The 18262-nt window shown below is 36.5% G+C and overlaps 1 protein-coding gene across 1 annotated transcript in view; it reads left to right on the forward strand.

Annotated features, from left to right (window-relative positions):
• CTNNA3 (catenin alpha 3) overlaps positions 1-18262 on the forward strand; it is a 1581323-nt gene that overhangs the window by 10919 nt on the left and 1552142 nt on the right. Inside the window, exon 2 of the mRNA XM_067710819.1 lies at positions 5766-5870. Within this exon, the coding sequence (XP_067566920.1) occupies positions 5772-5870 (99 nt within the window). The 5' untranslated portion in view covers positions 5766-5771. The remainder of the gene's footprint in view (positions 1-5765; positions 5871-18262) is intronic.

The raw sequence follows: 18262 nt of genomic DNA on the forward strand, positions 1-18262 counted from the left end.
ATGTGAACTCTTATTGTGTCATGAGAACTCTTATTGTGGCATGTAGGATCTAGTTCCCTGACCAGGGGTTCCTGCATTGGGAGTGCAGAGTCTTAGCCACTGGACCACCAGGGAAGTCCCTCAAAGGCTAATCTTAATTCTATAAACCTCTGAGTACCACTGCCTATATTTCCGCTGACTCACAGTAGTCCTTTCACTCTGACCTGTCTCTTCCTGTTTACTTCCTCCTTGGTTGTCTCATTCCATCCACCTTTATGTTGACAACTCTGAAATTTGTATTTTCATCCCAGACTTCTCTCCCAAACTCTGCTCTCATATATCCAACTGCCTACTTAACATCTTCGCTTGGATGTCTAATATGCATCTCAAATTTATCATGTCCCAAACTGGGCTCTTCATATTCCTGTTCCTTATCTGCAGCAATCTCTACCTCAGTTACTGGCCACTCCATCCTTCCAGTTGCTTCAGACAAAAAACTTAAAGATATCTTGCGTTCTTTTTATCCTGTGTTCAATATGTCAGGAATTCCTATTGGCTCACAATATATCTACAATCTGACCACTTCTGTACACTTCTGCTGCCACCACCCAGGTCATCAATATGAATTTTGTTGTGTTTTTGAGTATTTAAATTGTTTATATACTTATTTATTTTCTCATGAATGTTATGTTGAATGATCACAAAAATAATTTTAATAAAACAGTAAAGAAATATACATATACTCTTGCATGGAAACCTATAAACTTAAGGAAAAAATAATAACAGAGAGCATTTGAATGAGGGGAAAAAAGACAGGAAAAGAGAAGTAATTTTGTTATAGAAGCTTGGAAGTCTTCTCCTAAAAGTGGAAGAACTGATGACTTTTTACCCTACCTCTGTGTCAACTGCATGTCTTAGAAGATTGAGGAAACAATGAAAGAGCAAATCTGACCAAAAAAAGAAAGAACTTGGTGATATGGAGTTCTAGAAAGTTTGGGCAGGCTGATCCTTAACATTTGTAGTGAGCAGATTGAAAGTATAAAATGGACGCCTGCATACCATACTTACATATGTAAAAGCTACAAGTCAAGCTAACAAGCTACTAAAGTAGGTTCTATCCTCCTATCTTTCTACCTTGAGAAATATACCTTCAAAATGACCTGGAAGGATAGATCTGTATTTAGAATTCTTGTACTCTTTGAAATTTCTTGTTAGAATGAGGTGGTGGATGGGGAGCTCACCCCTGACCTTGATGGTCAGCTTCCTTTTCTTTCCACTTGTGGCTCTGTCTTGCACTTGAGAGGCCTTGGGTACATGCAAGTGGACAGCCCAGCTTGCATGTCCAAGCTCCATACATACTCATCAGCAAACAGCTGCCTCTTGGCTACCTCTCAGGTGTAAGGATGGGCATGTTGTAATTCACTCTTGGAAGGATGGATTGCAGGAAGAGGCTGGCATAGGTACTGGAAGTAGGCTTGGGCTGATTGAGCAGAGAGTTGGGGGTACTGGATATCCTGAGTGTGTCAGAAAGGGTACATATGGGTTCTGGGAGGACACATCACCTTGGTCTCATGTACTCTTCCAAAGCATGATTGAATGTGTGTCCCCCATGACCTCTCAGAGTTAACTGCATTTAAAAATGAAATGCTTGTTAACTAAATGAATTTAAAATTGCTGTAAGCTCAATTTAAAGCAAGGAATAAAGTGGAGTAAAGAAAATTCAGGCATTATGGGCAAAGACAACTTGGGGAGACGGGAAGGATCCACATGGGTACTTTGTTCTGCCTTAAGGACTATCCCTAGAGACCTCTATTACTGCTGTCAAGAGATTTGTTTTCCTCCCTTTGATTCTGAAAACTAGGATTTTAATCTAGTCTGCCTGTCTCCAAACCTGTACCTTTCCTACTTTATGAAGTCTCTGTTGGATAGAAGTTGAAAAGTGGCAGATTTCAACTCAACGTAAGGAAGAACTTTATAAAAGTAATCACTGGCATCTAATGGTATAGTGAGCATCTCATTTCTATTCATCCAAGCCCAGTACATTGTTGAAATGAAGGACGCTGTAGGAGGTGTCCTTGAATTGTTTGGGAGGTACTTTCTAACTCTTAAAATTTTGTGGATTATAAAATGCAAACGCCTTGGGGTATAATATCCACACCCTAGTAGAATTTTTGTTTTGGATTCACATTGTGTTATTGCTACAAGAGGTCTAACAATTTGTCGGACTTTGACCTTGCTTTGACTTCATTTGCAAAATTCTACAGTTTTCTGCCTATTATTACCTTGATCTCCAAATCAATTTCCTGAGTTGACTAGAAAATGTTTTGATACTATACACAAAGTGATTAATATGTATTAGTGTTTTTAATAGTATAGTCAATTTTGGAGTATATAGTTGTATTTAAATGCTTTAAATTATTAGATTTGTCATAATTGTTTCCTTTGAAACTTTCAGCATAATTATCTTTGTTTTTAATATCAAACTTTGCTGAAGACACATGAAAGAATTATAAATATTATGAGTATATTTGATTATAAGCATATTTGAAATTCACTATTTTGACTATGTACAAATTTCTATGGTAAGTCACTGGGAACAGTCTTTGGCAGATTCCTATTATTCTCAAGAATACTTCACACATCCATTTTTGCAGTAAGAGAATCATGGAGTGTAGCCATGTGGCATATATTGGGTTGGCCAAAAAGTGCCTTTGGTTTTTAAGTAAAAATAAAAACACGTTTTTCATTTTCACCAAGAACTTTATTGAACAACATATTCACCCTTTTGTTCTACTACCTTCTGCCATTTTTTAGGCAACTTCATAATTCCGTCTTCCCAAAACTTTTAATCTTTTTGAGCAAAGAACTGTTCCAGGTGCCTTTTATAATCTTCCAGGGAATTGAAATTTTTTCCATTAAGAGAATTTTGTAAAGACCGAAATAAATGGAAATCTGAAGGTGCAATGTCTGGTGAATACAGCAGATGAATCAGAACTTCCCAGCCAAGCTGTAACAGTTTTTGCCTTGTCGTCAAAGAAGCATGCAGTCTTGCGTTATCCTGATGGAAGATTATGAGCTTTCTGTTGACTAATTCTGGACGCTTTTCATCATGTGCTGTTTTCTATTGGTCTACTTGGGAGCAGTACTTGTTGGAATTAATTGTTTGGTTTTCCAGAAGGAGCTCATAATAGAAGACTACCTTCCAATCCCACCATATACACAACATCACCTTCTTTGGATGAAGACCAGCCTTTGGTGTGGTTGGTGGTGGTTCATTTCGCTTGCTCCACGATCTCTTCCATTCCACATTATTGTACAGTATCCACTTTTTCATTACTGGTCACAATTTCTTTAAAAAACGGAACATTTTCATTACGTTTAAGTAGAGAATTGCATGAGGAAAAATGGTCAAGAAGGTTTTTTTCGCTTAACTTATGTGGAACCCAAACATCAAAGCAATGAACATAACCAAGCTGGTGCAAATGATTTTCAGCGCTTGATTTGGATATTTTGAGTATGTCGGCTGTCTCCCATGTGGTATAACATTGATTGTTCTCAGTTAATGTCTCTATTTTATCGCTGTCATCTTCAACTGGTCTGCCCGGCCGTGGAGCATCGTACAGCAAGAAATCTGCAGCACGAAACCTCACAAACCACTTTTGACATGTTTGATCATTCACAGCACCTTCTCCATACACTGCACAAATCTTTTTTTTTTTGCATTTCGGTTGTTTTTTTACTTTTCTTGAAATAATAAAGCATAACATGCTGAAAATGTTGCCTTTTTTCTTCCATCTTCAATATTAAAATGGCTACACAAAAATTCATCAATTTTGATGTCTTTTTTAAATGCACGCTGATACGACAGCTGTCACATACAATCTAACAAAATTGTTTTGAATGAAGTTAAAGACAACTAAGTGCTACTAGAGCCATCTTATGGAAAAAAACCGAACAAACCTTTTGGCCAGCCCAATATTTGGAGAGCAGTAAGACTTCTAGGTTCTATAGTATTTGTCTCTATTTAAAAAAATTGTTATTACTAATCTAAGAATTAGATTACATTAAGATAAGATCCAAGAAGGAAGAGTTTTTGTTATAGGGTGGTTCTGTTTGTGCATCTCTCTCTGCACATGTATCAGATATGTAGTGTGGAAAGGCCTTGGTGAAGCACTGATCTTTTCAGTTACATGTACACAAAGACATCATTATTATCTTTGGTTATATACAGTAACACATTTATGGATCCAGGGGAAGGGTCCAGTGAGTGGGAGAGGTTGAAGAGCAAAGATATGCTGATTTTATGGAACTAGACCAGTGGGAGTGGAGAAAGGGTTGGAGGAGAATGGGGGTAGACTCTCAGGGGAAGAAGTTGGGAGGGAACATGGGCCCTACCCTGAGATTCTGATTTCCCTTAGAGGTTGGAGGCATAGGTATAGGAAAAAGAACAATCATCTTTCCTAGAATCACTGAGAGTGAGAGGAGTCTTAAAAGGACTGATTCTGGATAAAAGAGACACCATGAAAATGTGTCCTCATTCATTCATTCATTCTTTCACTCATTCATCTATCCATCCATAGGCCATTCATAGAATCAACCAGTCAACTAAAAACAAAACAATTATCTGCCCTTATATCTAAAATAATAAATAGAGAAACTAAAGTAAAAGTAATGCATTCTAATTCTTTTTTTGTTTTAGTTTCAATGAGTATTGTAGGGAATATCAAGATATTTTCTAGGGGCAGATTCTTATGTTCTCTTAGCCTGCAAGTATAGGAAACTTTGAAAGAAAATAGGTAACAGTTAAATGGAAAGATTTGTGCATTGATAGTAACACACATTCCTGTAGACTCTAAGTTTATTTTTAATAGGCTAAGTTATATATAGGATAGATGTGTTTCTTACTGTTTATCTCCGTGAGCCTTCAGTAAATACTTGCTGGGTGATTATTGACTGTGAACAAGTTAATACAAATCTGCGGGCTTAGTGATTTGGGTAATAGTCTTCACGGCGGATGTGTTACTTTGGATATGTTATGAAATTCCACATATGGTCATTTGATATATATATGTATTCTTATGCGAAAATCTCACTGCATCGACTTTTAAGATTAATGTTCATGTCTTAAAGAATGGCTTGCAATTTTTTTCTTATTTTGTCTTGCTCAAATATCAGTGCCTTCTCAGATTTGTCATTTTATAATAACAATGCCAATTTATATTAGTTTTTTTTCTGTACAGGAAAGTAAATTGCCCCAAACTTTCTTCTCCAAATCAAAACCCTCAAACAATTCCCCAGACAAATAGAGACATAGCACCTGTAGAGACGTAGCACCTGTCTTCCAAATTCCTATCTGATTCCTCATCTGAGTTGTCATTAACAATAGGCAAAATATGGGCTCTGGCTGTCTCAGTGCTATGAGTTCATGGAAGTCAAAGCACTTGCTTGCTGTAAGATATGTCTCACCAACTCAGCCATTCTTTTTCACTTAAGACCGCTGATCAAATGCAAAGTCACCTTGGCTGGTTATTATTTCAGTCATGAACATACTAGCGTAGATTAATTTGTCAGAGGACCTAAGCCCAGAAGCATGACCTCAGAGAACAGTTGGGGAATATCTTGTTTCTCTGTAGGTGGACTTGGCACCCTGGTCCTCTGAGGGCTACAACTGATAGCAGGAGGAGGTGCTTGAATACTAATCTCATGTACACTATGATTTTCATTAGTGCTTTCCTTTAGAAGGTATTTTTCTTTATTAATAAGTGTCTTTTTGTTTTTGTGCCCAGGCAGTCATGTCAGCTGAAACACCAATCACACTGAATGTCAATCCTCAGGATCTGCAGGTCCAGACATTCACCGTAGAGAAGCTGCTGGAGCCTCTCATAATCCAGGTATTAATGCCATGGAAATTACAACATGTAGTAACTGAAAAAGAACTAAAAAACATAGGAAAAATAGATAATGAACTAAGGAAAGATTTGATTTTTGTAGAATGAGTATGTTATCTAAAATTGTCCTTCAAAATGTTTTTAAAGTGTACAAAAGTATGTACTTAGTAATAGTAATGATAAAATTCTGAAAGTTCCTCCCCAGATTCTCTTTTAAAAGCAACAGAAGTAATAATATGCGTATGAAATTTTCAAAGTAACTTTATGTAAATTATCTTGTTTGATAGTCATGAAAACTGAGTGAGGCAGGCAGCATGATTAAAACCATCCTTGTTACATAGATGAGGAAACAGCCTAGAGAATTTCAGTAACTTGCCCCAAAGTACATGGTGGCTCATTTGTCAAATAGGAAATTATTTTTGAAATACCAAAATGTATGAGAAAAGCAGAGATTTAAGGCATTCTGTGATAAAGTCTTTCATAAAGTAAATAATTCCTTGATAATATGCATAATGATTCTCTGACTTATTTATTACGTAAGCCCAGAGTTTATTCATTGGCTTTTCTTAAAGCAGAGCTTTAAGAAACTTATACTATAATATAGATTTAAATTTCTTGTTTTTAACCCAAAATTTGCGAGGAAACCTCCCTTTAGGCCACCTTACGTCATACGTCCTAAGACAAATTGTCCCTTTTTCTAAGGCCTTGAAGTACTCAAGGGTTTCTTAAGTGAGAATCAATAGTGACCTTACCTCTGATAATTTAAAAATCTGCTTGTATTCTTTGTGAGGTGGATGGTGGGGAGGGGAGTAGCTCTGAGAATAGGCTTTGTACACTTTTTTACTTAGCACAGTCGATATCTCCTACTGGAAAGACAATTCAAAACAAGTGCCTCACTGATGACAGCTTAGTCATGAACTTTGGCATCTAAAAGGCACTAATATCTGGTATGAAATTGATATTAGATGATTCTGAGACTCCACTGAAGTCCCTATCTTAGCCACCCACAGAATGGTCTCATGTTAAAAAGAAACAAACATGTTCATTGTTTTTCTAATAGAGTTCACTAAAAAAATAGGAAAAGCAAAACAAAACAAAACAAAAACCCAATGAAAAACCAGAAAATAAAAAAATACAATTTTAACAGTAAGAGGTAAACATTAATATTGTGATGCATGTACTTCCAGTACAGTAAAATAATGGGTGATTTTTGTTATCTTCTTAGTACTTTATAATATTAAAGAATGTAGATATATCTTAAATATATAAAGCATATATATATGTACAAGGTGGAGATGGTACTGTATATATAGCTTTTATCTCATTATAGCTTTTATCTCATTCTTCTATTTAAAATGATATTTTAATAATTTCCTCATTCTTTGTAAGAATGAGATTTAACAAAACTGCTGTTTAATTATCCTTTATATGGCTGCACCATAGTTTTTTAAAGTAGCCTCTCGTTTTTGGACATTTAGGTTGTTTCAGTTTTTTACCATTATAAATAATGCTCTTCTGAACATCTTCGTACATAAATTTTTGTCATCCGTTCAAATTGTTTCCTTAGAATTAGTTAGTAAATGTAAAAGTAAGTGGCCAAGATAAGAGAATTTTTATGCTTTTTCATATATATTACCAAGTGTTTTGGAGAAGGTTTTTTTTTGTTTGTTTGTTTTAATTAAATTTTTTTTCTTATTACTCATTACTCATCCATTTTATACACATCAGTGTATACATGTCAATCCCAATCTCCCAATTCATCACACTAAAACCCCACACCCCTTGCCGCTATCCCGCCTTGGTGTCCATGTGTTTTTTCTCTACTTCCGTGTCTCAATTTCTGCTCTGAAAACCGGTTCATCTGTACCATTTTCTAGGTTCCACATATATGCGTTAATATATGGTATTTGTTTTTGTCTTTCTGATTGTATGACAGTCTCTAGATGCATCCATGTCTCTACAAATGACCCAATTTCGTTCCTTTTTATGGCTGAGTAATATTCCATTGTATATATGTACCACATCTTCTTTATCCATTTGTCTGTCAATGGGCATTTAGGTTGCTTCCATGTTCTGGCTATTGTAAATAGTGCTGCAATGAACATTGCGGTACATGACTCTTTTTGAATTATGGTTTTCTCAGGGTATATGCCCAGTAGTGGGATTGCTGGATCATATGGTAATTCTATTTTTAGTTCTTTAAGGAACCTCCATACCGTTCTCCATAGTGGCTGTATCAATTTACATTCTCACCAACAGTGCAAGAGGGTTCCCTTTTCTCCACACCCTCTCCAGCATTTGTTGTTTGTAGATTTTCTGATGATGCCCATTCTGACTGGTGTGAGATGATAGCTCATTGTAGTTTTGATTTGCATTTCTCTAATGATTAATGATGTTGAGCATTCTTTCATGTGTTTGTTGGCAGTCTGTATGGCTTCTTTGGAGAAATGTGTATTTAGGTCTTCTGCCCATTTTTGGATTGGGTTGTTTTTTTAATATTGAGCTGCATGAGCTGTTTATATATTTTGGAGATTAACCCTTTGTCCGATGATTCATTTGCAAATATTTTCTCCAATTATGAGGGTTTTCTTTTCGTCTTGTTTATGGTTTCCTTTGCTGTGCAAAAGCTTTGAAGTTTCATTAGGTCCCATTTGTTTATTTGTGTTTTTATTTCTATTATTCTAGGAGGTGGATCAAAAAAGATCTTGCTGTGATTTATGTCAGAGTGTTCTGCCTACGTTTTCCTCTAAGAGTTTTATAGTGTCCAGTCTTACACTTAGGTCTCTAATCCATTTTGTTTATTTTTGTGTATGGTGTTAGGGAGTGTTCTAATTTCATTCTTTTACATGTAGCTGTCCAGTTTCCCCAGCACCACTTATTGAAGAGACTATCTTTTCTCCATTGTATATCCTTGCCTCCTTTGTCATAGATTAGTTGACCATATGTATGTGGGTTTACCTCTGGGCTTTCTATCCTGTTCCATTGATCTATATTTCTGTTTTTGTGCCAGTACCATATTTTCTTGATTACTGTTGCTTTGTAGTAGAGTCTGAAGACAGGGAGTCTGATTCCTCCAGTGATGTTTTTTTCTCTCCAGACTGCTTTGGCTATTCGGGGTCTTTTGTGTCTCCATACAAATTTTAAGATTTTTTTGTTCTAGTTTCATAAAAAGTGCCATTGGTAATTTGATAGGGATTGCATTGAATCTGTAGATTGCTTTGGGTAGTATAGTCATTTTCACAATATTGATTCTTACAATACAAGAACATGGTATATCTCTCCATCTGTTGGTATCATCTTTAATTTCTTTCATCAGTGTCTTATAGTTTTCTGCATGCAGGTCTTTTGTCTCCCTAGGTAGGTTTATTCCTAGGTATTTTATTCTTTTTGTTGCAATGGTAAATGGCAGTGTTTCCTTAATTTCTCTTTCAGATTTTTCATCATCAGTGTATAGGAATGCAAGAGATTTCTGTGCATTAATTTTGTATCCTGCAACTTTACCAAATTCATTGATTAGCTCTAGTAGTTTTCTGGTGGCATCTTTAGGATTCTCTATGTATAGTATCATGTCATCTGTAAACAGTGACAGTTTTACTTCTTCTTTTCCAATTTATATTCCTTTTATTTCTTTTTCTTCTCTGATTGCCGTGCCTAGGGCTTCCAAAACTATGTTGATTAATAGTGGTGAGAGTGGACATCCTTGCCTTGTTCCTGATCTTAGAGGAAATGCTTTCAGTTTTTCACCATTGAGAATGATGTTTGCTGTGGGTTTGTCATATATGGCCTTTATTATGTTGAAGTAGGTTCCCTCTATGCCCACTTTCTGGAGAGTTTTTATCATAAATGGGTGTTGAATTTTGTCAAAAGCTTTTTCTGCATCTATTGAGATGATCATATGTTTTTTCTTCTTCAGTTTGTTAATATGGTGTATCACATTGATTGATTTGCATATATTGAAGAATCCTTGCATCTCTGGGATAAATCTCACTTGATCATGGTGTATGATCCTTTTAATGTGTTGTTGGATTCTGTTTGCTAGTATTTTGTTGAGAATTTTTGCACCTATATTCATCAGTGATATTGGTCTGTAATTTTCTTTTATTGTACTATCTTTGTCTGGTTTTGGTATCAGGGTGATGGTGGCCTCATAGAATGAGTTTGGGGTTTTCCTTCCTCTGCAATTTTTTGGAAGAGTTTGGAGAAGGTATTAAACGAGTTCTCACAATTTATTTCAGATTTTGTTCCAGTGCAATTACTGGGGGTGGGGTGGGGAAATGACCTTCATTTTGGAGATGGCTGGTAAAGGCAAGTACATTAATGCCACTGCATAACCCTTATTTGTACTATAACTATGGAACATTAGAGCTGGACTTAAGACTTGTTAATCACAAAGGCTGCTGACATATTTCTTAGGAACAGAGAAAGTATCATTATGGAGAAACTACTTTTTATATTCTAAATGAAATCAATAGGTATTTTGCTTTATTCAAGCACCTTGATACAGCAGTCAATAGAGAGTGTTCTCGGTAAATTCACGTTAAAGAGTATGCTGTTCACAATATAGGTGTATTTTTCTGGCATGTTTAAAAACTATTTAATCTATAAACATTTATTGAATCCACCTAGAAAATTAGAAGGGTGAAAATTACCTGAAGGGTGAAGATAACCTTGATTAGAAGAAATTTAACTCTTTTGAAAAGTGTGATTATGCTAATTTTAGAGGGCTTTTAATGTGATGCCTGGTTTCAGACTTTTCATGATCTGCAAGTAAATGAGTCAGGGGAAGAGAAATTAGTACTTATTGTATGCCAGATAGTTCTCAGTTACATGAAAGTGTAAGTGCTAATTTTATCTTCAAGGAAGTTTGGTATACTACTTCACCAATATCTCAGAAGAAAAGTTTCTAGATCTTAATAATACTCAAGTAAAATGAAATTAAAAATGTACATAATTTATAGAATATTTGCTATGTTCAGGAACTATCTCATAAAGGAGACTTTTTGTACATCAAAATTATTTGCATACACTCTTGATTTTCATTATAATGGGTTTCTCCTTATAAAAAAACAGCACATTTCAAAGTTATTAATTTAAAATAACTAACCTTTTTGGATTTGATGCATAACCTTCTTGTATCTGTCACTTTGATTATGTATTACCTATTAATACAAGTAAAAAATTCCATTAAATTATATTAAAGTTTTTTTCCTAGAATAGCATCATACTAAATATCTCATCATATTCCTTTTTTTCAGAGAGTGTTTAATTTGAAATAGTTACATGGTTTATTTTAAGCATGTCATATAGTCTTTGATTATAGTGGAAAACATTCCAAAAGAAGTCAATGATCTTTAAGTTCATAATGCCACCAGATAATATTATCAGTTTAGTAACCCCATTAAAAATTTTTCACCTTTCATCATTATTTATCTTCATGTTATATTCCTTTGCTTTCAAGGTTTCACAGAAATTACTTACCATCTCTGTATATAACTCAAAGTCAAAACTATGTTTTAATTTTTGGAGTAATTAGTCATAGATACTGTTATGTCACTCTGACTTCTAAATTCATTTATTCATAAATCTTTATTCTGCTCTTTTTATAGTCACCAGAGTCTTCCTCACCAAACTTGATTTATCTTTAATCTATTTTTTTTTCTCTTGGGGACAGGTAAATCCCTAGGTCATTTTGCAGGGATGTACAGCCTGGGATATATTTCAATCATTCACTTTCATTTTCTGTGTGTGATAACTTACACAGTTTCATCCCTCTGTAATAAATTCCTCCAATGGATCAGAAATAATTTTTTTCTCAGCAATTACATTTTTATGATTGCAACTGTAGGCATCTGTACTTTATCACTTTCAAGATCCAAGTTTGGCAATGCACTGCAGAAAGTCTATTTATGCAGAATTGCAATGAAAAGAATTTACATCTCTATGTTGTATACTCTCTGAAGGAGATATAAACTGCTTAAATCATGCTACAGTCATTACATAATGGAACTGTCTATAATCTTATTTGCCACAAAATATAATTTGCTATGTGTCAGATTCATGTCGAATGTGGGCTAGAAGAATTAATTTAAAATACTTTAAGATAAGAACAATAACAAGCTCCTTATAATGTTATCTCCTATGAGATAGAAGATCTTTTTTTGGGCAAAGTTGCAAATATATTTTCTGATGTAAATATATCCCATGTTTTCACGTGGTGAATATAGAGTTAGATCAATAGTAATAAACATTAGTCCTCTGGCTCCCACCTCTAACTCTTATAGGACCTCTTAGCCTTTTCAAGGTTTCCACTTCGATAGTGTTTCACATCTATTTCTTGGAGTCCCTTAGGAATGGTTTTTATGTACTCTATAATACTCATTGGGTCAAGTTGAAGAGTATCTGCTCAACTTTTTATCAGTCAGCATAAGCTAGGCTATGCTGTGATAAGACAACTCCCAAATCTCTGAGGCTTAACAAAAGTTCGTTTCCTGCTCAAGCTCCATTTTTTCCCCTCATTTCTTAAGGGATGCCTCCCCTTTATTTTATTTTTTAGCATCTTTATTGGAGTATAATTTCTTTACAATGGTGTGTTAGTTTCTGCTGTATAACAAATTAAATCAGCTATATGTATACATATATCCCCCAATCCCCTCCCTCTTGTATCTCCCTCCCACCTTCCCTATCCGACCCCTCTGCGTGGTCACAAAGCACCGAGCTGATCTTCCTGTGCGATGTGGCTGCTTCTGACTAGCTATCTATTTTACATTTGGTAGTGTATATATGTCAATGCTACTTTCTCAGTTCGTCCCAGCTTACCCTTCCCCCTCCCCGTGTCCTCAAGTCCATTCTCTACGTCTGCATCTTTATTCCTGTCTGCATCTTTATTCCTGTCCTGCCCCTAGGTTTGTCAAAACCATTATTTTTGTTGTTTTTTAGATTCCATATATATGTGTTAGGATACAGTATTTGTTTTTTTCTTTCTGACTTACTTCACTCTGTATGACAGACTCTAGGTCCATCCACCTCACTACAAATAATTCAGTTTCATTTCTTTTTATGGCTAATATTCCATTGTATATATGTGCCACATCTTCTTTATCCATTCATCTGTCGATGGACACTTAGGTTGCTTCCATGTCCTGGCCATTGTAAATAGTGCTGCAGTGAACATTGTGGTACTTGTCTCTTTTTGAATTATGGTTTTCTCAGGGTATATGCCCAATAGTGGGATTGTCAAGCTACATTTTTTTTTTTTTTTTTTTGCGGTACGAGGGCCTCTCACTGCTGTGGCCTCTCCTGTTGTGGAGCACAGGCTCCGGACGCGCAGGTTCAGCGGCCGTGGCTCATGGGCCCAGCTGCTCTGCGGCACATGGGATCTTCCCGGACCGGGGCACGAACCCATGTCCCCTGCATCGGCAGGCGGACTCTCAACCACTGCGCCACCAGGGAAGCCCCAAGCTACATTTTTAATGTGAGTTGGCTGGGGGTCTCTGCTTTAATACAGGCACTCAGGGACCCAGGCTAATGTAGATTCCATCTCAATATTTATTTCCACTATGGTTACAACAGGGAAAGAGAACATTATGAATCTTGCAAGGGCTCCTAAAATGTCCACCTGGATATGACATATGTCAGTTCCACTCACATTGCTTTTGTCAGAGAAAGTTATGTGGTCAGTGGGGATGCTAGATGTGTGATCTTGCCCTGTGCCCAGGAGAATGGGAATATTTGTGAACAGCCCTATCTTTCCATTGTCTCCTTTTTAAGGGTTCCTTGTTTGTTAACTTTGCATCTAATGACTAGTCACCTTCCCACCCTGATCACAGCTGACTTTATCAGGATGGGCAACTGTCTTATTGACAATTATAGGTTGACAAGAAGCCTGTGAGGCAATCTGTCATGAGAGCTCTGCCTCTGGGGGATGATGGTGAATTGATCCAATTGCCATCCTCTCTTTGGGGAATTGACTTTGGGGAGAGTTATGCAGTTACCTACCGTTAAACAGTTATATCATGTGCAAAGCTGAAAGACACACAGAAAGAAATAGAGACATGGAGGAAAGTTCTATTGGAGCAGCTTTCAAGTTTAGATCCACAAACTCCTGCTGTTGAGGGACAGTAAGATTACCTAGTTACCATGGTTTTAATTGGATCTTTCCAATTTCTAAACCACAAACTAGTCTCAGAATAATACTCTAGCCTCGGTGGGGCCTCACAGTTTCCAGTTCCCTTGAGCATGGGCCGTGGTAGGCCCGATGCCTGTCTTCCTTATGTCATCAGATTCCCTGGCCTCCAATCTCCTCAGTGGCTGAAAGTTCAAAAGAAGTTCTGTTAGTAGCAGCAAGCCAGGGTTCTTATAATTGCCCTCACTTACTTATGCTAGAACGGAGATTTTCCTTCAAAGCTTCTCTGCTGCTCTTCTCTTCATCTCCAATTTTTGGAGTCTCTGAGGTTTGACTCACCAGTGCCCCCAAAGCAGTCTATCCACCATGTTTTTCCATTTTGGCTGGTTGCATCTTATTGATGTGTGGAAGGTAACTGCCAATGATACCCATTTTAAGACTAGAAATGTACATGCCAAGGTCCCAATGCCTCTAAAGCTTCGAATCCTCAAGGTAGCAGAACTGGGCTCCTTCATAAGAGGGGAGAATACCTCTCTTCCTAACTGTGCTTCACTCTGTCATCTGGGTCCCAATGAATCATGTACCTAGAATCACATAAAGTTGCTTATGAGAACAACTCCTTTCGACTTTTCCCCTAATCTCCTTCCTCTCCTTGTCCAGGTGTCTGGATGGAAACTGTTAATCCTTACTCCTCTCAGCGCCATGTCCTTCTTTTCTCCCTGACTCCTATGCAGAACTTCTCTGCCATACTGCACTCTCAGCATAATTTCTTTCTCCTCTCTTTTAGCCAAGGGAAAAAAAAAATAGATGCCTTGATGCCCAAAGGGTTCATTTCTACAGAGAGATCTGATTGACTTCCGGGTAGCAGGGAGAGGACCTGCTTTGGCTTCTTAGCCTCCTAGAATATAATTTCCTTTGTTTCTTTCAGAAAATAATTCAAGTTTCATTTGTTTGTGGTTGATTTCTGTCATTTTTATAGGTCATTTTGAATGAGCATGATGCCATTTACTTATATTTCTTTGGTTTTATCTCCAAGCTTCTTTTTTTCATCCTTGCTGTTTTTTCTATCAATAGAATTTATGTCAGAATTAATCTTGAAGCTTCCAAGAAAATCTCAAAGACAAGTCTGCACACATATAGTGTTCTTGTAGATTATAATCAAATATTGGAGTTTTGACTATAATCTTAACAAGTAATCTTGAAAGTTAGTAAAGTAAATGTCTTTTAACTACTTATATGTCCAAGGCTTAATAAGTATGAAGATGTTATTTTTACAGTAGGATGAAGAAATAAACTTAATTCTGCCTCTCTAATGCTTTAAAGTTTAAGGTGATTCAGTATAGTTGATTCTAATAAAGTGAATTATTCAATTTCTGCATTCCTTTACTGCTAGAAAACTGCTCCCATGGGAAAGTTGTTAAGCTATAGTATTCCTTGAGAAACAAATAGTTGAGAAAAAGGAAGCCACTTCTTAAATTAAAATAAAGATAAGAAAATCTGGTAGCTATTTGATTAAAATAGCACAAGTCCCATGGGAGTGTGTATGGTGAACATACAAGGGATGCCCCCACCACCAGAACGTGATAGCTTTGAACTTAGCTATGGGCAGATGTCAGTTGCGGAACATGCTTCACCTCTTCTTAGCTTGCTTCCTAGGCCTTTTATTCTATCAGACTCTTTTTTTTTTTTTTAACTTACTCCAATGTTGTTGCCCTGTTGTTCTGGGTTCTCTGATCACCTCTGATCCACTTCACTTCTGTGAATACTTTTTTTTCAACCTTTTCCTCCACAGATTCAGATTGATCCCACAGATATCCACTTCTAGGTTAGCTGTGGAATTAGATCTTTCATTTATTAACTGATTCTGCAGGCAGAATCAGGCTTGATTTGTGACCCAAGGTGTGATCTACCCTGGAGAATGTTTCATGAGCACTTGAGAAGAAAGTGTATTCTGTTGTTTTTGGATGGAATATCCTATTAATATCAATTAAGTCCATCTTGTTTAATGTATCATTTAAAGCTGTGTTTCCTTAGTTATTTTCATTTTGGATGATCTGTCCATTGGTGAAAGTGGGGTGTTAAAGTCCCCTACTATGATTTTGTTACTGTCTATTTCCCCTTTTATGGCTGTTAGCATTTGCCTTATGTATTGAGGTGCTCCTATGTTGGGTTCATAGATATTTACAATTGTTATATCTTCTTCTTGGATTGACCCCTTGATCATTATGTAGTGCCATTTTTTGTCTCCTGTAATAGTCTTTATTTTAAAGTCTATTTTTTCTGATACGAGAATTGCTACTCCAGCTTTCTTTTGGTGGGAGCATTTAATCCATTTAGATTTAAGGTAAATATCGATATGTATGTTCCTATTACCATTTTCTTAATTGTTTTGGGTTTGTTATTGTAGGTCTTTTCCTTCTCTTGTGTTTCCTGCCTAGAGAAGGTCCTTTAGCATTTGCTGTAAAGCTGGTTTTGTGGTGCTGAATTCTCTCAGCTTTTGCTTGTCTGTAAAGGTTTTAATTGCTCCATCAAATCTGAATGAGATCCTTGCTGGGTAGAGTAATCTTGGTTGTAGGTTTTTCTCCTTCATCACTTTAAATATGTCCTGCCACTCCCTTCTGGCTTGCAGAGTTTCTGCTGAAAGATCAGCTGTTAACCTTATGGAGATTCCCTTGTGTGTTTTTTGTTGTTTTTCCTTTGCTGCTTTTAATATATTTTTTTAAATTTAATTTTTGATAGTTTGATTATTATGTGTCTTAGCGTGTTTCTCCTTGGATTTATCCTGTATGGGACTCTCTGCGCTTCCTGGACTTGATTGACTATATCCTTTCCCATATTAGGGAAGTTTTCAACTATAATCTCTTCAAATATTTTCTTAGTCCCCCCTTTTTTTTTTCTATTCTTCTTCTGGGACCCCTGTAATTCGAATGTTGATGCGTTTAATGTTGTTCCAGAGGTCTCTGAGACTGTCCTCAATTCTTTTCATTCTTTTCTCTTTATTCTTCTCTGCAGTAGTTATTTCCACTATTTTATCTTCCAGGTCACTTATCCATTCTTCTGCCACAGTTATTCTGCTATTGATTGTTTCTAGAGTATTTTTAATTTTATTTATTGTGTTGTTCATCATTGTTTGTTTGCTGTTTAGTTCTTTTTGGTCCTTGTTAAACGTTTCTTGTATTTTCTCCATTTGATAACCTAGATTTTGTATCCTGTTTACTATTGTTACTCTGAATTCTTATTTAGGTAGACTGCCTATTTCCTCTTCAGTTTTTTGGTCTGGTGGGTTTTTACCTTGCTCCTTCTTCTACTGTGTAATTCTATGTCTTCTCATTTTGTTTAACTTACCGTGTTTGGGGTCTCTTTTTCGCAGGCTGCATGTTCGTAGTTCCCGTTGTTTTTGGTGTCTGCCTGCAGTGGGTAAGGTTTGTTCAGTGGCTTGTGTATGCTTCCTGGTGGAGGGGACTCGTGCTTGTGTTCTGGTGGATGAAGCTGGATCTTGTCTTTCTTTTGGGCAGTGCCGCATCTGGTGTTGTGTTTTGGGGTATCTGTGACCTTAGTATGATTTTAGGCGGCCTCTCTGCTAATGGGTGGGGTTCTGTTCCTCTTTTGCTAGTTGTTTTGCATAGGATGTCCAGCACTGTAGCTTGCTGGTCGTTGAGTGGTGCTGGGTCTTAGCGTTGAGATGGAGATCTCTGGGAGAGCTTTCGCTGTTTGATATTACATGGGGCCAGGAGGTCTCTGCTGGACCAATGTCCTGAACTTGGCTTTCCCATCTCAGAGGCTCAGGCCTGACAGCAGGCTGGAGCACCAAGACCCTGTCAACCACATGGCTCAGAAGAAAAGGGAGAAAAGAAAGAAAGAAAGAAAGAAATAATATAAAATAAAGTTATTAAAATAAAAAATATTAAAAATTAAAAAATTAAAGAGTAATAAAAGAAAGAAAGAAAGAAGAGAGCAACCAAACCTATGAACAAATCCACCAATGATAACAAGCGCTAAAAACTATACTGAAAACAAAAAAAACAAAAAACGGACAGAACCCAGGACAAATGGTAAAAGCAAAGCTATACAGACAAAATCACAGAAAGAAGCATACCCATAGATACTCACAAAAAGAGAAAAAGGAAAAGGGCAACTAAATCAATAAACAAATCTACCAATGATAATAAGCTCTAAATACTAAACGTAGATAAAGATAAAACCAAAAACAAAGTAGATACAGAAAGCAAACCCCAAGTTTACAGTTGCTCCCAAGGTCCACCGCCTCAATTTT

The sequence above is a fragment of the Pseudorca crassidens genome, chromosome 16, assembly GCF_039906515.1.
Source record: "Pseudorca crassidens isolate mPseCra1 chromosome 16, mPseCra1.hap1, whole genome shotgun sequence".
In the NCBI taxonomy this organism is placed as follows: Eukaryota; Metazoa; Chordata; class Mammalia; order Artiodactyla; family Delphinidae; genus Pseudorca; species Pseudorca crassidens.